The sequence below is a fragment of the Equus caballus genome, chromosome 13 (assembly GCF_041296265.1).
Source record: "Equus caballus isolate H_3958 breed thoroughbred chromosome 13, TB-T2T, whole genome shotgun sequence".
Taxonomy (NCBI): Eukaryota; Metazoa; Chordata; class Mammalia; order Perissodactyla; family Equidae; genus Equus; species Equus caballus.
In genome coordinates this window covers 30675571-30693269 of record NC_091696.1, presented here as the reverse complement: position 1 = coordinate 30693269, position 17699 = coordinate 30675571, and the positions used below count along the sequence as shown (strand labels likewise).

At 57.8% G+C, this 17699-nt stretch overlaps 5 protein-coding genes across 26 annotated transcripts in view; 2 read left to right on the top strand and 3 right to left on the bottom strand.

Annotated features, from left to right (window-relative positions):
* Nucleotides 1–431, top strand: part of SGF29 (SAGA complex associated factor 29) — a 36810-nt gene extending 36379 nt beyond the window's left edge. For all 10 annotated transcript variants that reach the window (XM_005598811.4, XM_001502057.7, XM_070231981.1 and 7 more), the window contains one exon: nucleotides 226–431. In XM_005598811.4, coding sequence (XP_005598868.1) covers nucleotides 226–342 — 117 coding nt within the window. In that variant the 3' untranslated portion in view covers nucleotides 343–431. The remainder of the gene's footprint in view (nucleotides 1–225) is intronic.
* A 148-nt stretch (nucleotides 432–579) lies between these two features.
* LOC100064221 (sulfotransferase 1A1) lies at nucleotides 580–2992 on the bottom strand. The gene is made up of 7 exons (XM_014730034.3): nucleotides 2845–2992; nucleotides 2609–2734; nucleotides 2425–2522; nucleotides 1775–1901; nucleotides 1581–1675; nucleotides 911–1091; nucleotides 580–781 (listed from the first exon to the last, which is right to left on the bottom strand). Exons 1-7 carry the CDS (start codon nucleotides 2990–2992, stop codon nucleotides 669–671), a joined length of 888 nt encoding a protein of 295 aa, XP_014585520.1. The 3' UTR covers nucleotides 580–668.
* SLX1A (SLX1 homolog A, structure-specific endonuclease subunit) lies at nucleotides 2938–7725 on the bottom strand. Of its 13 annotated transcripts, none has more exons than XR_011424683.1 (8): nucleotides 7205–7392; nucleotides 6600–6651; nucleotides 6171–6509; nucleotides 5739–5866; nucleotides 5477–5627; nucleotides 5322–5396; nucleotides 3845–3934; nucleotides 2938–3120 (listed from the first exon to the last, which is right to left on the bottom strand). XR_011424683.1 is itself a non-coding variant. In XM_070231989.1 (7 exons), the coding sequence occupies exons 1-6, from the start codon at nucleotides 7390–7392 to the stop codon at nucleotides 5367–5369; spliced, it is 825 nt and encodes a 274-aa protein (XP_070088090.1). In that variant the 3' UTR covers nucleotides 4237–4895; nucleotides 5322–5366. The 13 variants fall into 13 exon arrangements, 4 of the variants coding, with proteins under 4 accessions (XP_070088090.1, XP_001496640.3, XP_070088089.1 ...); XR_011424680.1 differs by having other exon boundaries at nucleotides 5477–5564; XR_011424679.1 differs by having other exon boundaries at nucleotides 5477–5564; nucleotides 6171–6651.
* A 61-nt stretch (nucleotides 7726–7786) lies between these two features.
* On the top strand, nucleotides 7787–8551 carry BOLA2B (bolA family member 2B). Its single transcript, NM_001433554.1, has 3 exons — nucleotides 7787–7919; nucleotides 8009–8106; nucleotides 8409–8551. Exons 1-3 carry the CDS (start codon nucleotides 7857–7859, stop codon nucleotides 8506–8508), a joined length of 261 nt encoding a protein of 86 aa, NP_001420483.1. The 5' UTR covers nucleotides 7787–7856; the 3' UTR covers nucleotides 8509–8551.
* A 2105-nt stretch (nucleotides 8552–10656) lies between these two features.
* On the bottom strand, nucleotides 10657–17053 carry CORO1A (coronin 1A). The gene is made up of 11 exons (XM_001502009.5): nucleotides 16219–17053; nucleotides 14426–14624; nucleotides 13065–13187; nucleotides 12844–12973; nucleotides 12572–12756; nucleotides 12292–12411; nucleotides 11977–12081; nucleotides 11718–11863; nucleotides 11544–11601; nucleotides 11216–11431; nucleotides 10657–10888 (listed from the first exon to the last, which is right to left on the bottom strand). Exons 2-11 carry the CDS (start codon nucleotides 14621–14623, stop codon nucleotides 10784–10786), a joined length of 1386 nt encoding a protein of 461 aa, XP_001502059.1. The 5' UTR covers nucleotide 14624; nucleotides 16219–17053; the 3' UTR covers nucleotides 10657–10783.
* Between the last annotated feature and the right edge of the window lie 646 nt (nucleotides 17054–17699).

The following is a 17699-nucleotide window of genomic DNA, read 5'->3' as shown; positions in this document are numbered from 1 at the left end:
GGTAGTCTCCATTCTCCCCACTCTTTATCCCCTGCCCTTGGCCTTCTGTTGCTGAGAAAAGAGCTCTGTAGTGGCAGGGACTGGGTTCAAACATCTAGACTTCATGAGTGAAGATGAGGAAAGGCGGCTGGGAGCCCATGCACCAGAGGTTCCTGTTGGTCAAGGCCTGGGGGTGCCTCACCTGGTGGCCTCTGACCAGCCCCTCCTGTCTGCCCCCTGCCACAGCCCCAGGATGACTATTCGGTCCTGTTTGAAGACACCTCCTATGCAGATGGTTACTCCCCTCCCCTCAATGTGGCCCAGAGGTACGTGGTGGCTTGTAAGGAGCCCAAGAAAAAGTGAAGCAGGGTGGCAGATTCGCAATCTCCTGCCACCTTCAAGGGGGAATGCAACAAAAGATTTTGTGATCAAATAAATATTCTTCCCCCTTGCCCATGTCTCCTGGTTTTACTTTTCCAGACCCTTCTTCCCCTCCCCGTGTAGGGCAAGTTGGAGGCCATAGAGGAAATGGCTTCATTTGGTCCCAGTGGGCATTTACTGTTTTAGCTCAGGTTTGCTCTTAGCTTCCAACAGAGCCTCTCCGTGTGACACAAATTTATTTTATTCTTGAGGCTGTGATCGGGCTTGTTTCACACCACTCCCTTTGGAGAAGGCCTGATGAACACCACTCACACCTCTGAGCGGAAGCTGAGTTTGCAGCCTGCCATCTTCTCAGCATAGTCGGTGTCAAAGTGCTCGTTCTGGGCCACGGTGAAGGTGTTTTTCCAGTCCCCCGCGATGCCTGTGGAAGGAAGGAAGGAGGGAAGCTGGGGGTCCCGGCCACAGAGGAGGCCCTGTGTGGTTCAGGGCTGGCTCTGGCTGCCGCCTCCACCCTCGCCTCCCCAAATGCCCATCCTGGGCGGGCACCCACCTTTCCTCATGAAGGCAGAAATGTTGTGGTCCATGATGTCACAGGGGATGGTGCTGTAGTTAGCCATGGGGTTCTTCTTCATCTCCTTGAAAGATGTGTGCTGGACAATGCGATCTAAGGTCTCCTCTGGCAGGGAACGCCCCACAAACTCCAGGATCTTCTGAATCTCCTTTTTGGGGTTCTGGAGCAGCAGAAGAGCTCTTCAGTGGAGGTTTGGATTGCTCATTGAGCAAACAAAAGGGAGGCCCCTCTCTAACCTCTCTGGGATCTCCTACTGCTGCTTAGAGACCTCTCAGACCCAGCACCTTGACTGTCTGCTCCTCTTTCCCTGGGGCAAATTTAATTGCCTTATGCCCTGTGATCTTGGAATGAGCTCTGATTCCTTAGGGGTGAGGGCAGGACAGTCCTCTTTTCCTGACTGGCCCCAGGGAGAAGCAATGGCAGTAAACGGCTGATGGAGAGTTGCACGTGTTGCTGACCCAGGCGCTAGGAGGTTAAGAGCTGTGCAAAGTGCTGCCACCAAGATGGCACTGCAGCTCTGAGTCCTGGGCAGGGAAGGCGGGGTGGGGACTGCCATAGGGAAGGGAATTTGGGGGGCTTTGGCCAGTGCCCGTGAGGTTCCTGCCTCCCCATGTGTGACGTGGAGGGAAGTGGTAGCAAGTGGTCTCACCTCTTTCATGTCCTCATAGAAGAGATAGAGGACGGGGTGGGTGTGACTCAGCTCCCACCACTCCTGCACGTGCTTGTACCAAGACCCGTAGGACACTGGGGAAAAGGGCAGGGGACACAGACACAGAGGTTGGTATTAGTTTGAGCTGGCTGTCCCTCAGTTCCACCCCCTCCTTCCTCCAGAGTCAGGCCCACCTTCCCCAGCCATGAACTTCTCCAGGAAGCTGTCCCAGGTGCCAGGGTCAGGGTGCACTTTGGCCATGCGGTAGAAGTGGTAATAGGAGACGGCCACATCCTTTGCATTGCGGGCAAGGTACACCACCTGGAGGAGTGGATGACCCCCCATCCCCCATGTCATTACCACACAGCACACCGGGCACTAGGTGTTCTACCCTTCATGGCATCCCTGTGAGGGAGGTTCTCTCCTGGTTTGGCCATGGGGGAAACAGGCTTAGAGGCTGACTTGCTCATGCTCCTGTGGTATGGGAGCAACTGAGCTGATACTTTGAACCCTGCTCTGATGCCAAAGTCCTAGCTGGTCCCTGGAACCATATTTTATACTAATCTAATCCCCTCAATGCCACCATACCCAGATTTGGAGCAAGGCGTGCCAGATGCCCACCAGCCCCCTCCTCTACGGGCCTGTGGGCACCCAGACTGCTTTTCTCAGCTCTGCACAGAGGGCGCTCACTTTCACTGGTTGTGACCCCACCAGAGTGTGAGGCAGATGGCCTCCCCTGCTTAAGGTGAGACCAGTGGAGGCAGTAAGGAGACCTTTCCAGAAGACAAGGGCAAAGCTAGAATGGCCCAAGCAGCCTCCTTCCCAGGCTTCCTTTGCCACTCACCTTGACCTTCTGATCCAGCAAGGTTTGGGGGAGCAGGGACAGGGGCAAGTGTGTCTTGAGGAGCCGTGGGGCTGGTGTATCTTTCAGAACCTCGACACCTAAGCCATGGGTAGGGAAAGGTCTGAGCTGGAGCCCTGATCTTACCTCCCTCTGCTCCACTTGCCCCCAGCACCCCACCACACACCTGAGGGAATCTCTGGGGCCTTAAACTCAAGGAAGGGCACTCGGATGAAGATAGGGGCCCTGCGACACTTTTCAAGGTCACCACCATGGTAGATCATGTCCAGGATCTCGCTCACCCACGTGGTGCCTGGAGAGGGAGGGAAACAGGAAGTGAGCAGGGCTGAGGGCATGCCCTTGCTGGCCCAAGGTGGGGACTGCAGCCCAGGAGAGGGGTGGGTGGTAATGAGGATCACCTACCAGATTTGGGGTAGGTGCTGATGAGCAGGTCATCAGGCCGGGCTTGGAAGCTCTGCAGTGGCCCCAGTGCCTCTGCAAAGTACTTGATGAGAGGGACCCCTTTCACATACTTCAGTGGTGGGCGGGAGGTGTCCTGGATCAGCTCCATGCTGCCGTGTCAGGGACCAGAATGTGGCCTACTTCCCTCAACAATATTACAACACCACCGTCTGTTGAATTCTTGCTTTGTTTTAAGATGAGGAAATTGAGGCTGAGGCACCGTCTGTTGAATTCTTGCTTTAAGATGAGGAAATTGAGGCTGAGGGAGGCTGAGGCTGAGTGACTTGCCCATACCCACAAAGCTGGTGAGGGGCGAAGCTGGATTTAAAGCCAGCTCTAACGCTTGTGCAATGGGTCAGCTGGCTGTACCTTTGACTTACCAGCAGAGTTTTGAAAAATCCCAGTGCCTGCCGGGACATACCCCAAGCCAATTAAATCACTCTCTGGGTATGAGACCCAGATATCAGTTTTTTTGGAATCTCTCCAGGAGATTCCAACGTGCACTAGAAAAAACTACTCCTCTAGGACCTACCAGTCCTAACTCCGTGCCAGCCAGTTTTCTCTCTTACTCCTTCCTGCCATGGCTCCTGGCCTACTCCCAAGAGGCTCCTCTCCCTGACATCCCCTCCTAGAGCCCCCGGGCCCCTCACGTATGGAAACCTCCCAAAGGCCAGCCCGGTCTGTGATCCCATGTGCGCAGCCACACTCCATCTTGGCTTGGGGATAACACAGCCAGTTGAGCAGTTATACACAGTGAGGGTGTGGTATGTGAATGAGCAAAACTGTGGTAACTCAGCGGAAGCGGCCAGGTGGGGGCTGGAGCTGGCGGACTGAGTTGGCTGTCCATGGGGAAACGACAGGGACGTTAGAGGCAGGGGCAGAGTGATCAAGTGATAGAATAGGAGCTAACAGTGCAGAGTGAGGGAGATCTGACCCAGCTGGTCCCCACCTTGGCACTCACCTGATCTCTCTGATTGTGGCCTTGTGACCAGCTCGCTGTGCTGTGGCTTGGCGCAGGTGCAGTGTGGTGAATGCAGAACTTGTCACTGGGCTGAAGGTTTTATAGGGCCAAAGTGGGAGGGATCTGGAGTTAGCACTGGGACTTGGCTGTCCTCCAGGAAGCAAAGGGCAGAGTCTGGGATGGGAGGAACCCTCTGTGCTACCCTCCTTAACACCCCAGCTGGGGCCAAGCTTAGACTGGCTAGAAAACCCAAGATGTGGGTTTAGCATGTAGAAAACAAAAGACGGAAACTAGACAAAGGGCCCACTAGTTTTCTTTCTGGATTTTTGTGTAATCCTGGCTCCTGAGCTCCCCTCTAAACTCCACCCCTGCAGGGTAGGCCAATAGACAGCTTTTTCTTTTTTTCTTTTTTTTAAAGATTTTATTTTTTTTCCTTTTTCTCCCCAAAGCCCCTGGTACATAGTTGTATATTCTTAGTTGTGGGTCCTTCTAGTTGTGGCATGTGGGACGCTGCCTCAGCGTGGTTTGATGAGCGGTGCCATGTCCGCGCCCAGGATTCGAACTGACGAAACACTGGGCCGCCTGCACCGGAGCGTGAGAACTTAACCACTCGGCCACGGGGCCAGCCCCCAGACAGCTTTTTCTAATTGACCCGGTCTAGAGATGGCAGAGGAGTGGAGAGGAAAAGTGGACACTTCAAGGTAGGCATGAAGTGTCAAGGTAGGCTGCTGGTTCCAGGCCAGTCTTAAAGACGCCAAGGATTCAGGCCGGGGGTGGCCCACAGGCCCCCGGCAGCCCTGGTATTCCAGGAACTGCTGGCTCTGACCACAAGGCCAGTCCAGAGTGCTGTGGGTAGGCAGGGTGATGGGGCTAGGGGCAGAGCAAGGTAGGGCAAGCTGTTTCTGAGGCAGCATAAGATAGGAAAGAGCAAGAACGCTGGAATCTAACAACCCTCAGAGTGAGTCCAGCTCCACGGCTGCCATGGGACCTCCTGGAGCCTGATTCATGGTTGCTGGAAGAACAGTGGTCCCTGGAAGGTGCTTTTCTTTCCCTGGGTTTGAAGAGGGGTCCACAGACAGAGACAAGGAGCTGGGACTTAGAGAGCCACAGGTCCCCATCTGAGGGGAGCATCCCCCCTGCCCTCCTCAGCCTTCGTCCTTACTATTTGTTTTAAAGTCTAAAGTCAAGCTGGGTACTGTAAGTGGATGGGATCTGAGTCAAGGGTCCAAGTCTCCCAAGCCCTCAAAAAATGTGTGACCTCAGAAAAAGCTTGCTGGGGAAAGCTGAGGCAGGGGAACCTCCAGGCAGAGGAGAGGCTGGTCCACGCTGGGGCCAGCAGCCCCTCCCCCATCCTCTGTTCTCCTCAGACCCCAGTGACTGGCAGGGTGTCTGCTCCTAGCTCCACCCCCCAGCAAACACACTAGAAGGTACGCTTAACTCAGACTTTTTATTGTACTCAAGTAAAAACTGCCCAGACCTGCAGGGATGGCACAGAAAAGGAGTGGGTTGGGGATGCTGAGCTTCAGATCTCCAGCATGTCTGTCCAGTGCTCCTGTGGGGACAAAAGGGTTGGTCAAAGGAAGCCTAGGGGACGGAGTAGGGTAGGAGGCTGGGGCCAAAGGCACTTCTCACCTCTTCTGATTCCAAGTCGTCGTCCTCCTCCTCGGTGCCCATCCGACCCAGCCAGATCAGATCTCCCCACAGCAGTGAGTTCTTACAGCTACCAAGGCGGGCAGTTGGTAGAAGACACAGAGTCAGGCATCACAAGCTTCCAGGCTAGGCCCTGGGTGCCAAGATGAGGATTCAGCTGCCTCGGGCCTGGACCTGAACAACTGGGCACCATCTTCCTAGAGCTAAACCAGGGTAGGGTTTAGGGGAGGGGTGCTGGACTCACGCAGGGCACTGGCCCTCTAGGGGCAGAAGCTGCTCTGGCTCCTCCTGCAGGAACTCCTCTGCAAGGCAGATCACATGGGCCCTTAGGGGGCAGACAGGGTGGGGGCAACACAGAGGGTGCTCTTCATCCTGTCAGAAGTGGCAGCAGGTTGAGAGAAAAAACAAGGTAGAATGATGTCGCTAATAGTCATGAAAAGTTCTGTGGACCAGACCCTGTTCCAGGGGCTTTACATAAAACTTTCCAGTCAAAGGTGAACGGCAAAGGCCCTTTCAGCAAGAGGGTACCGGTGTGAAGGAAGAGGGGCAGAGCGGACAAGGGGTGTCAGTAAGCTGCCTGGTCCCTCAATAAACAGTTCCGTCCTCAGTCGTCTGAACCCTAGACCCGCCCATCCCTGGAGACCAGGTGAAGCGTCTCCCCTGGAGCGCCTCTCACCTGGAGTGCACGCGTGCACAGGGTGCAGCGGGCCTTGGCGTCCTGGTCCTGCGTGGGCTCGGAGTCGGCAAAGGGAACGGCGCGGTGCCTAGGGGCAGGGGCCCGCGGCGGCGGAGGCCCGAAGGCCAGCGGCACGTGCGGCGGCGGCGGCGGGCAGAGATCACGGCGGAAGTCGGCGCGCAGCCAGCGCACGGTGAGCGGGAGGCGCGCCCAGGGCGGCGCGCGCAGCATGTGCGCCAGCACGCGCAGGTGGAACGCGAAGGCCGCCTCGCCGCGCAGGCGCGGACCCACGTGTGCCAGGCGGCGCGAGGCGTGAGGGTGCTGCCAGGCCCACTCGAACTGCAGGCAGGGAGTACCCGGCTTCAGGGCCGCCCGGGGAAGGGCCCAAGCCCCAGCCCGTCCTCCCCGCATCCCCATCTCCTTCCTTACCCGAAGGGCGGCCACAGCGGAAGGGAAGCCGTGCACGATGAGCACCATCTCCCTGGGGAAGAGAACGAAGGCGCGACCTGTGAGCCCCCCACCTCACCTACCCCACCCCATCCCGAGTCAAGCTGAATCCCCTCGGCAGGGTTAGCCTCTAGTCCTACCCGAGAGTGGAGTCCTCACACCTGTTTTCAAGCCCAGCCCACGAGGCCCGGCCGCCTTCGGGAAGGTACATACCCTCGCACCTGCCAACCTCAGGCCCTGCCTCCAGCACAGGTACTCAGTTGCTATCCTCAGTTTCTCTTGCCTCCAGGTTCTCTCTATTGCAGCCCCAGCCTTGTTCACCAGCCCCCCTGTCGCTGGACCAAGCCTGGATCATCAGTCCCCTTCTACCCAACCCCCGCCTCTGTGTCCCACTGCCCTGTTTCACAGGGCTCCGCCTCTCCACCAGGCTCCTCCCCTGTGGTAGGCCGGCCCTCGTCACTAGCCTCCCCACCGCGGTCCTGTTTCTCAGCCCCACAGGGGCCCCGCCCCTCTCAGCAGGCCTCTCCTCCGCCGGGCCCTCCTCCTCCTTGAAGCCCTCCCGTTGACCATGATCCGTCCCCTCTTACCAAGGCCCGCGCCCGCTAGTGCGCCAGGCCCCGCCTTTTTTGCGGCCCCCGTTGTGCTGCTGGACCCGACGAGCAGGGTTGACTGTGAACCCGACGTAGACGCGACCCGGGTGCCGAGGGTTGAGGCAGTAGAGCAGGTAGACGCCGAAGAAGCACCCGGGCCTCGCCGTGCCCCCCGCAGGGCCCATCTAGACTTCTGGGTTGATTGCTGTGGCCAATGGCCTCGGGGAGGGCTGCGTGGCCTGGGCCGCAAGATGCTTGTCTGGGAAAAAGCGCTTGGGGGCGATCCCGAGCTACCTTAGAGACCACGGTAACGCAGGTTCGTGCCCCTACCCTAGCTGGAGCTAGGTTGTTTAAACCGGCCCACACAACCGGCTGCTATGCAGGCGGCGGGCACCAATTAGCGTCCGCTCGGGCCGAGGCCGTGCTTATGCAGAGTCTGATTGGCTTACTGATGGTAAGCGCGGACACCCATGACCGTTGGAAAGCTGGGCTTGCGAGAGGGCGGAAGTGCTTGGTTTACAGACGCCTTAGTAAGGGCGGAAGTAGAGGCCTCGGCGGAAGTGGCGTCAGGAAGGGCGGAAGCAGTGTGGCCGGGGTCTGAGCTGGTCGTGCGTCCCCGCCGGGCTGCTGCCCTCGCTGGGCTGCCGCGATGGAGCTCAGCGCCGAATACCTCCGGGAGAAGCTGCAGCGGGACCTGGAGGCAGAGCACGTGGTGAGTTGAGCGGCCTGGACTCGCCCGACGAGGGGAAAAGGGCTGCTGGGGGCAGGGTTTAGCACCATCCACACCATTCTGCCCCATAGGAAGTGGAGGACACGACTCCCAACCGTTGCGCGTCCAGTTTCCGAGTCCTGGTGGTGTCGGCCAAGTTTCAGGGGAAGCCGCTGCTTCAGAGACACCGGTGAGGCCCTGGGAGCACCTCGCTCAGCGCGGTCCCAGCTCCGGGACGATACCCCGGCCACTCCCTGCAGCTTAACTCCCTCACCCGGGCCAACTCGGCCCAGCACCGTGGACCACGACCCCAAGGATCCCGCCTTCGTGGCTCCTGCTTCAAGTATTGTGACTTTGGCCCTCTCCCAGCTTGTTCCCAGCTCCCGGGGACTACGACCTGGGAGACACCTCCAGCCTCCCTGGTCACCCTACCTTCAGGGACTGTGTCCCAGGTCCCAGCCTGCATTTTCCTAACGCCGTCTCTCTCTCCAGGCTGGTGAACACGTGCTTAGCAGAAGAACTCCCGCACATCCATGCCTTTGAGCAGAAAACCCTAACCCCAGAGCAGTGGGCCCGTGAGCGGCAGAAATAAGGGACCTGGACCAGCACAGCCATTAAATTATGAATCAGGGCCAGCTTCTGTGTCAGTGTGTTGTGTTTGGGAGGGTGAGAGGGGTGCTGAGTCTAGAGCCTAGCTTCTCCCTGCCCTGCCACAGTCCATGGTTTTACCATGGGCAAGTCCCTCTCCACAGGTAGGCCTGTGTCCCCACTTATAACACATTGTATTCTTAAGGTCCCTTCCAGGGCAGGCCTCACAGGCCTTCTCTGTAATTTCTGGTAGACCCTTAGGGGTACTGCCACTACCCACCCTACCCATCCATTCATTGACCATTGCTGGAGATTCTTGCTCTGCCTGCATTCAAGATGCACAGATGAGAAGGTGCTTAGAGTTTCAGGACCCTGGCCAATTTAACAAATCTCTCCCTCTCCCCAGCATCATTGCAGTGTCAGAGGCATGATACTTCCACACTTCCCCCGCAAGTTCCCCCAGCCCCTCACAGCCTCAGGGACGTAGTACTCCAGCAGCAGCTCCCCAACACCTGGAATGCTGATGTTTTCTGGCCCGCTGGAGAGGGCCCAGTGACCCGTTAGCCCTGGGCTTGATGTGGCCACAGCTGCCCCGGGGAGACCATGAGGTTTGCAAGAATGGAGGTGTGGGCAGGGAATAGGGTTAGAGAAGGAATATAAAGCTGACCTGAGACGCAGAATTGGGGCAGGTGATGCCCCTATGATCAGTCTTAAACACAGGTGCCAGGGTTGATAAGGCCTTGTACAGATGAGGTCCCTAAGACCCAGGAGGGATAGCAAGTGACCCAGTTGGGGGCAGGGCTCTTGCGGAGTGAGAAATGGCAGGTTTCAACCATCCCACCCACCCTGTTCCCCTGTTTTCAAGGCCAGTTTCTTGGCCCCTAAGTTACCTCCACCCCCTACCTCCCTCTCGCTCCTATCAGGGAGAATGGGCTGGTAAAGCTGGAAGTCATGGTGATGACAGGTTCCTTTTGGGTCCAGGAATCGTTTCTGAACTTTTTTTTTCAGTTTCCCTGGGCCAGGAGGAGTGACTGAATCTACTCAGAAGGGCCCATTATGCCCAGAGAGGCTCAGATAAGAAACCTCACCTCTTTAAGAGGCCCAGGCTCCAGATCTTCTGATTCTGTCTTTACCACGTCCCTCATTGGATCCACGCACTGTGTTCACAGAGCTGTGGTGGTATCCCTCCCCGTTTTGTAGATGGGCAGCTGAGGCCTGGAGAGAAGTGACTTGCCCAGGGTATGTCGCTTGAATAGAGGTTGAGACCAAAATGGGCAGCCAGGGATGTTTGTATGGCTGCCTTGCGCAGCTCTCTACCCAGGTAGTTCCTATAGCACACTGAAGACGGGGGAGGGGGCTGCGAGTGGGGCGTTTAGTCCTCGCTGTGGTCCCTGCGTGGATGAACCAACCCTGCTGTGGCCAGGACACCCATCCCTAATGTCTCCCAGCTCAGGGGGTCACCTGCTAAGTTGGGCATCAGAAAGCGACTTCAAGCCCCGTACTGATAGCGCCTGACAGATCTATTCAAGTCCCTGTCACAAAGGCCAGGCCAGGTGGAGGCCACAGTAAGGGCTCAAGAAGCAGCAGCACTGTGGGGAAGGTTCTGAACCAGAAGGGGAGACTCAAGTCACGGCTCAGGATCTGCCCTTTGGCAAGCCCCTCTCCTGCTCTGTGCCTCAGTTTCCTCACCTGTAAACTAGAGTTGAGCCATTGCTTTGGTTTTAAGCTTTTTCCTTACAAAAGGTCCCCTTACTTTGATCCCTTGGGCCTGTAGTTTGAAAGATGTCATGTAAGTGCTACTTGTTTCATTTCTCCATAAGCAACAGTGTCGGTACAGTTGCGTGCAACCTGCTGTTTTGGTTGACTAGGAAGGACAGGTTTGGGGTAAACATAGGAGTTACTGAGACTCCAGGCTAGGGCCCTGAGTATCTCAGACCTGCTATCTCTGAGAAGGAGCTGGGAAACAGAGCAGGCTTCCAACCCACATCAGCACGGAGTGGCTCCCACCCACCAAGGCCTTTTCCTGTGGTCTAGGGCATCCCCCAGCCCCTGCCATGGAACAGTCCCATCAAGGCTACCGAGAGGGAAGCTCAAGGGCAGGTCAGTTCAGCAGACCCAGCATCTAGGTGACCAGGCATCAGAGTCTGAGAGATATCAGAAAATAAAGCCATTTTATTATTATTTTTCTTTTATGTGCCATTGTGGCCTGAGGAGTAGGGAGTATGAATGGAAGGGAAGGTGGTGATGCCATGGGTCCCAGCTGAAGGCCCTGGGGTCCTCTACTTGGCCTGGACTGTCTCCTCCAGCCTATCCAAGCGCTTCTGTAGCTCCTGCACAGTGGCCTGGAGCTTCCTCATCTCTTCCTCCAGCCGGGATACAGCATCCTGGGGGTCCAGTGCTGCATTAGCTTCCCTGGGTTCCCCTTACCCTGCCATCCCCTCAGCCCCCTCCCAAGAGCCCCAGGGCTCAAGCCCTTCCCTCTCTCAGCCAGTTGCTGCCCAGAGAGCTGGAGGCCTATAAACCTGAAACCTGTTTTCTGAGGCCTCAGGATTACCCACTCCCGGCCCCCAAGGGATCCCCAACATTGTGAGTTTAGGATGCCCCAAATGCCAGCCTCTTTCCACTGGGTCAATGACCACATCAGTAGTGTAGCAGCCCCTGCCCTACCCTGTCTTCCCATCTTGATTCCCAGGTTCCCATCAACCTCTCACCGAGCTAGGAGTGCCACTGGCCTCTGGTGCTGTCTTCCTGCGCCCAGTATCCAGGCCCCGGTTGACCCTCAGCTCCCGGCTCTTTGGGGGCACGTAGCCATCCTTGAGGGAAATGAGGAGGGGCCCGGCATTCCGACCCCCCAGCCACTCCTCAGCTGTGAGGGCAGCATCCGGCCCTGCAGTGGGTGGGTACAGGTCCTCCTGGAACAGGTCCGACTGTGGGCAAGGCCAAGGCTGGTTAAGAGAGTGCTTCAGCCACAGCACCACCCTGCAACTCCATGAGGTCAGTGCCCCACCCAGAGCCCAGGGAGGGACATGGGAACATCACCTTTCTAGGCACTGTCATGGCAATGGGCTCACACCTCCGCTCGTGCAGCTTGTAGAATCTGTGGAAACAGGAAGGTGAGCAATGCCCACAGCATGGTTGGGCTGGGACTGAAGGTCAGCGTGGGGTCAGCACTGCCCAAGGAGCATGCTCAGGTCAGAGTCAGGGGGGAATCACCTGGCAATCTCACACTTGTTCACCTCCAGGCCACGTTTGGGCATGTAGCCCATGCCACGCTGGGACTCCTTAGAACTGAACATGGAGAGATAGTGCAGGAATGGGGCCTCAGAAGTGATCTCGAAGTACCGGATAGAGCTGTCACCCTGCAGGTGGTGGGTGCAAGGGACGATCAATACTGACAGATGCCTCCAGCTGTGGTCCTTTCGAAGCCCCACTGCCCACCTCCCTCCCCTGATGCCCTTCCCAACTGGGCCACCTTGCCACAGAGGTAGACAATGTTGGTGTCGGGGTCAAAGAAGGGCAGTAAGACGCCACTGCTAGTGTCCAGCTCCTGCAGGGACAGAGGCTCCTCCAGGTGCTTCTGTAAAGTCAGGTGGGAGGCAACAATGAGCTGGGCCGTGTCAGGCCCCAGGGATGGTGCTCTTCACTGAGCAGTGACCCAGGAAAGACCAACCGGCAGAAACTCCATCTCATGGTGGGTAAACTGAGGCTCGTGGCCTTATAGCCAGGCAAGTGGCAGGGCAAGGCCTAGGCCTCCTATCTTCTGACTCTGCTCCCACCAAGCACTCACCATGTCCCACAGCGCCACCTGCCGCTCACTCATTCGGTTGAAGCCTGTGGTCAGGATCTTTCCATCTGATACAAACACAGCGCGCACAGGCCTGGTCCCCTCGTGGGGGCGGTCCTTCTCCTGGAAGGAAAGGGAGGTGGTCAGTCAGGCACATACACACACACTCTAAGGGCCAGACCTCTGCTGGAGGCGAGAGAGGGCAGCATTTAGGGGCCTGGTTGGTGGTGGGTAGGAGGAGTAAAGGTCCCACGGTCAGGGGTCACGGTTCATAGCAACTCACAGCTACAACAGTGCCTTTGCGGGGCTCGATGATGCGCACACGCTTGTCGCGGCAGGAGGTGCAGATGAGGGCACCGTCTCGGCTCCAGTCCACACTGTAGATTGTATCCGGGTGCACGTCCGTGCCCAGCATCAGCATGGTGGCCCCAGTGCCCACATCCCACACCAGGATCACGTTGTCACAACCTGGATGATGGCCCCAGTGTCAGAAGCCATGAGCCTCCCACTTTCATTGCCAGGTGACCAGCCGACCCCTCCTCTCTCCCCAGGTACCTGCACTGAGCAGCACATTCTGGGCTGTGGGGTGCCAGGCTACGATGCCCACGCGCTTGGTGTGGCCCTCCAGGGTGACGACAGCTTCCCTCAGGGGCAGCACCAGGCCCCCGTCAGGGATCTCCCACACCTGGAGAGAAGGAGTGAGTGAGTCTTAGGGATTCCACATGTCAGATCCAATGCTGGAACCCCCTCCTAGCCCGTGTCCCCCCACCACTCACCATGACTGTGCAATCCTCGGAGCCACTGGCAATGACGTTATCATTGTGCGGGCACCAGGCGATGTCCAGCACAGGGGCTGTGTGGCCACAGACCGTGGGCGCATTCTTGTCCACACGTCCAGTCTAGAGGGCACAGCAGAGCCTCTGAGGGAGGCGCTTTTGCCCTCTGAACCCAATCTAACCTCCCCACACCCCTTCAGAGAGGCACAGAGAGGAAGGCTATGGGGTCCCTGGAAGGCAGAGCAGGCCTAGGGTGGGAGGGTTTGTCCTGTGCCCCAGTCCCAGAGTTGTCTGGGCAGCTCAGGAGGGCTGGGCACAAGTAGTGCAGGATGGGCTGCAGGGTTGAGCACCGGGGCCATGCTGAGCCCTGGTCCTGCTTACTGTCAGACCCTGGCCAAGTTCCTGTCTTTATCTCAGTTTCTCATCCACGCCCTGAGGGCTGGCACCCCCACCCCCACCCCAGCTTCCCTGAGTGAAGCTTCCATGGGATGATAAGCAAAGGCCCTGGGCCTGGGACAGGTAGCGGGGGGCTAGGTTGTATTGGGGTTGGGGTTCCCCAGGGAAGTGTGTGAATGGTGGGGCTGGGTCCTTCCAAAAGGGCAGGGACGTGGGGAAGTCTGCCATAGCTGGCCCCCAGGCAGGGGCAGAGGTTTGGAAATGGCCACTTCTGGGGACAGCTGCTGCAGCAGGGCTTCCTGTGTGAAGAGGAGTGCGGGGCGTGGGCCCAGCTCTCACCCCGACAACCACTTCCTCTTCTATTTGCTTCCATCGGCCCTTTTAAGGTAACAACTTAGGGCCCGTCTCCCCTTCCTGTCTCACCCCCCAAGAGCACAGGAGTGTGCTGGGGGTGGAGTCAGCGGACAGTAGGGGGAAAAGGGAGCAGGACTAGAGGGAGGGCAGGGCTGGGAAGGGGAGAGGGCCTCTTACATCATCCCTGCCTGTGAACTGGGGGCCGCTGCTTGCTGGGTTTCCAAGGGCTCAGACAAGCCTAGACCTGACGTCCCTCCCAACCCTGAGAGCACTGCTGGGCCTGCCCAGACCCCAACCCAGCCCTCTCTGTGCTCCCAGGGGGAGAAAGCCCCAGGCTGAGACTTGGAAGACCTGGCCCTGGGTCTGAAGAACTCACTGCACGACCCTTCTCGTGTCATCTCCCTCTGAGCTTCAGTTTCCATATGACTACTGCATGTAGGAACTGGAGGAAGCTTAAGGCCCATCTGGCCTAGCTCAGTTTTACAGATGACAGTGCTGCAGCCCAGGAAAGCTTGGTGACAATCACCTAATCAGGACCTCCAGGGGGCCATGGGACAGCCAGAGGCCCCCTTAAGTGGAGGACTGCTGATCCCAGGGCTCCTGGGGCTCACCTTGCCCAGGGGCAGCACCAGGAAGGCCCCTCCCCCGCTGGCCTCACATATGAGGGCCACGAACTTGGGGTTGACAGCACAGAAGCCACTGTCCCAGGTGGTCTGCGAGACGCGCACATCCTCATAACACTGGTCGGCCTTGGCTGGCTGCCCAAACACATGGCGGAACTTGCTGGAGCGGACCACTTGTCGGCTCATCCTGGGGAGCACATGGGTTGAGAGCTTTTTCCCCTTCAGGTCAACTCTGACCTTACAGTGGTCCCCGTTTCTTCCAGGACACCCCTCAGCTTAGAGTTTAAGGTCTCAGCTAATTTCCCCAGCATCACCTCCCTGGGCTCCCTACCCCTGTCCTCTGTAACTGACATCCTGCTACCCTCATGCTTGCCTTCCGCCTGCCTCCCCACACCCATCTAACCTTCTCCACCCACCCCAGGCCCCACTTGTGTACCCTTGGCCTCTACAGCAGAGCCTCAGGTGGGGTAGCACCTAGTGCTGATCTGTCAACTGACTGGCTGATGGACACAGAGCCCTTCCCTTCTGATGATTCACACTCCGGGGGCTTCAGTACAGACAGCTTGGAGGGTGCGTTCTCTCAGTCTCAGCATCCAGACCTCACATCCCTCATACCCACATGGGGAGCTTCTATAGGCAGGGGCAGCACTGGCTTTGCCTCCTGGCACAGGGCTAGGCACAGAAGGAAGTGGCCTGCCCAGGAGGCATGTCCTCAGAGGCAGGATGGCCTCCCTAGTAGGTCTCTGGGCATCAGAAATAGGCGGATGGCTCGGGTCCTAGTATCCTCCTCCCCATTCCTCTGCATCTCGCCTCTGCTCAAGCAGGTGCCCTAAGTGCCATCTCCACCCACACTGGAACTATACACAGCAAGGGGGAAGCTGACACTGACTTCTCTGAGGTCCAGCTAGGATAGTTTTCCCCTGCGGTGGCTGGGCAGAGAGCAAGCAAAGCCAAGGGGACTGCCTCTGGTCCCCCAGGCTCCAGGCCCCATCTCAGTACCCAACAGCATCGCCTTCTGTCCAGTGTAGGGGCCTCTGCTTCCCTCTCGGAGGGCAACCTCCCCAGGGCCTCTACTCTACCTCCCCAGCTTCACCCATCTGCCCTGTCTTTGGGCCTGGCCCTTCTCACTGGGGGCTCCAGCCACCCTCACCCACCCTGTGACTCTCCAGGAGGCTCCTGGGTCTGCCCGCCCAGAAGCAAGCGAGGAGCATGTGTGAGAAACAGCAGTCTGGGGCAGGGCATCAGGCCCAGGTGAGAAGCCTGGGTCTGGGGAGAGGGGAGCCCCAAACTGGAGGTTGGGGGACAGGAAGTCATCGCCCCACCCTGCCTCCTCCCCCACCGCAGGTACTAGGTCCGGAAACCACGGAAAGGGGAACTTGGTCTTTTCTTGTTTTGCTCTCAACCCCTTCCTGTCTCCAAGCTCAGGGCAGCTGCTAGGCTCATCCCAGCCTGCCCCGAACCCCCATACCAAAGAGTCCCATTCTGGGGAGAGTCACCGCCGGCTCATGTCCTGACCCCCGGCTCCCCCACCTCCATCTTGGCTGCGCTGGTCCCTCCCCCGCGCCTCTTCACAGCGCTCTCCCACACACACATGGACCCTCCGACGCGCACCCACACCCTCAGGCGAGTCCTCTCCACGCGGGGCGTGGATGGGCTCTGTCCCTATCTCAGAACCAGCTCGACCTGACAATCTGTCCGCCCCCAGAGCCAAGCTCACGCCTGCCTCACAGGTGGCCCAGGGCAGCCATGCCTAGACCCTTCTCCGGGCACCCCAGGCTTACCTGCTGCTGAGATGAGTGACCCCCAAATGGAGGAGGGAGAGCAGAAGGATAAGGAAGGAGCTGGAGGAGCCAGAGACTGCCCGCTGAGGATGCTCTTGTCAAGACAATGAATGAGAAGCAGCAGCCGCCGGCCTCCTTAGGGGTGGCAGCGCCCCTTTGGGCGGAGCTCTTGAGAGGGATGGCCTTTCCCTCCGCGAAAGCGCCGCCTCTCTCCAAGCCGGCTGCCTGCCTTCCCCTTCCTCCGCGGAGGAGCTCAGCGCCTTACGCTGCCAATTCCGAATCAAAACAGATGCTGCTGGCCAGTCACTGACAATCTAATCTGCACCTTTTTTAATGTCAAAATGCAAAAATACCCTGTTCCTTCTTCCCTCCTTCAGTCCATCCCCAGCCCACTCACCATCCTTTCCCTGGCGTTCATAAAAGCGCCCATCAGGCCCGCTCTTCGGGCCCCACGCCCACCCCAGCTAAGGCTGTGTTCCCTTTCTCCCCCCACAGTCAGGGAATGGAGGTCAGGAAGGGGCTCCGCGAGAGAGCCCTGCGCCGACCTGCCCCCGGGAGACCTGGGGACTTGTCCAGGCTCCTACATCTACAGATGGGTGGCCTTGGGAGAGGCACTTCACCTCTTGGGTCTCATGTCTTCATCTAGGAGCAGCTCTGCCCTTCTTCCTCACAAGGAACAAATGAAATAATTTGGCCCTCCGGAGCGCCTCTTTGTGCCTGGTCTGTAGAGGTGAAGGAGTCAGGTTCCTGCCCCCAAGGAGCTCTCAGCCTAATGGAAGGAGGGGCGCGAATAACAGCTTTCAGGGAGCTAAGCAGAGGCAGCAGCCTACACTTCAGACTCAAGAGGAAGGAGGAGTTTGTTCTCATCCCTGGATTCATAGACCACGTCATGGACATAGCAACGCAGAGTGCGAGAAAGACCTATTCTAGAAACTGACTTCCTTCTGAGTTTGACTCCTAGCTGTCACACCTACTGAGTGACCTTGGGCAGGTTACTTAACCTCTCTCAGCCTCAGTTTCTCCGTCTATAACAAAGTCACACCTACCTCATGAGGTTATGGAGAAAGGATAGCCTTTTGTGCCTCATCTGGAATGTAGCAAGTGCTTACTAAATGTTAGTTCTTGTTATTGTTACTGTTACAGAGTATCTGAGCTGGACCTGAAAGGATGAGAAAGCACCTGCAGGCATGACTGGAGGAGGTCTTGTAGGCTGAGGGGCAGCCTGAACAAAGGCCGAGTAACGTGGGCCTTCAAGGGACTGGTTCAAATCCTAGCTCCACTACAGATTGGCTGGGTGACCTTGGGCAACAGGTCTAACTCCTCTGAGCTTCAGTTTCTTCATCTGTAAATGGGGAAATGTGGTTTGTTCTGCTCTCCTCACAAAGTTATGAGGCTCAAATGAGACAAGGTATGTCAAAATGTTCTACACATTATTCAATTGTAGAAACCTGTGGGTTGCACTGTAGCTGAGCGCCTGCTGC

Bases quoted from the DNA above. Each gene is read 5' to 3' on its own strand.
- LOC100064221 (XM_014730034.3), bottom strand. From the start codon at position 2,992: ATGGAGCTGATCCAGGACACCTCCCGCCCACCACTGAAGTATGTGAAA. The intron at 1,902-2,424 runs GTGAGTGGCAAA...CCACTCCTCCAG, and splicing joins TGCTGGATCAGAAGGTCAAG to GTGGTGTACCTTGCCCGCAA. The intron at 1,092-1,580 runs GTGAGACCACTT...CTGCTGCTCCAG, and splicing joins TCTATGAGGACATGAAAGAG to AACCCCAAAAAGGAGATTCA.
- SLX1A (XM_070231988.1), bottom strand. From the start codon at position 7,392: ATGGGCCCTGCGGGGGGCACGGCGAGGCCCGGGTGCTTCTTCGGCGTC. The intron at 6,652-7,204 runs GTAAGAGGGGAC...TCTCTTCCCCAG, and splicing joins ACTAGCGGGCGCGGGCCTTG to GGAGATGGTGCTCATCGTGC. The intron at 5,397-5,476 runs GTGAGAAGTGCC...TTGTCCCCACAG, and splicing joins ACGACTTGGAATCAGAAGAG to GAGCACTGGACAGACATGCT.
- BOLA2B (NM_001433554.1), top strand. From the start codon at position 7,857: ATGGAGCTCAGCGCCGAATACCTCCGGGAGAAGCTGCAGCGGGACCTG. The intron at 7,920-8,008 runs GTGAGTTGAGCG...TCTGCCCCATAG, and splicing joins ACCTGGAGGCAGAGCACGTG to GAAGTGGAGGACACGACTCC. The intron at 8,107-8,408 runs GTGAGGCCCTGG...CTCTCTCTCCAG, and splicing joins CCGCTGCTTCAGAGACACCG to GCTGGTGAACACGTGCTTAG.
- CORO1A (XM_001502009.5), bottom strand. From the start codon at position 14,623: ATGAGCCGACAAGTGGTCCGCTCCAGCAAGTTCCGCCATGTGTTTGGG. The intron at 12,412-12,571 runs GTGAGTTGCTAT...CTTTCCTTCCAG, and splicing joins GCAAAGGCACTGTTGTAGCT to GAGAAGGACCGCCCCCACGA. The intron at 11,602-11,717 runs GTGATTCCCCCC...CTGTTTCCACAG, and splicing joins AACAAGTGTGAGATTGCCAG to ATTCTACAAGCTGCACGAGC.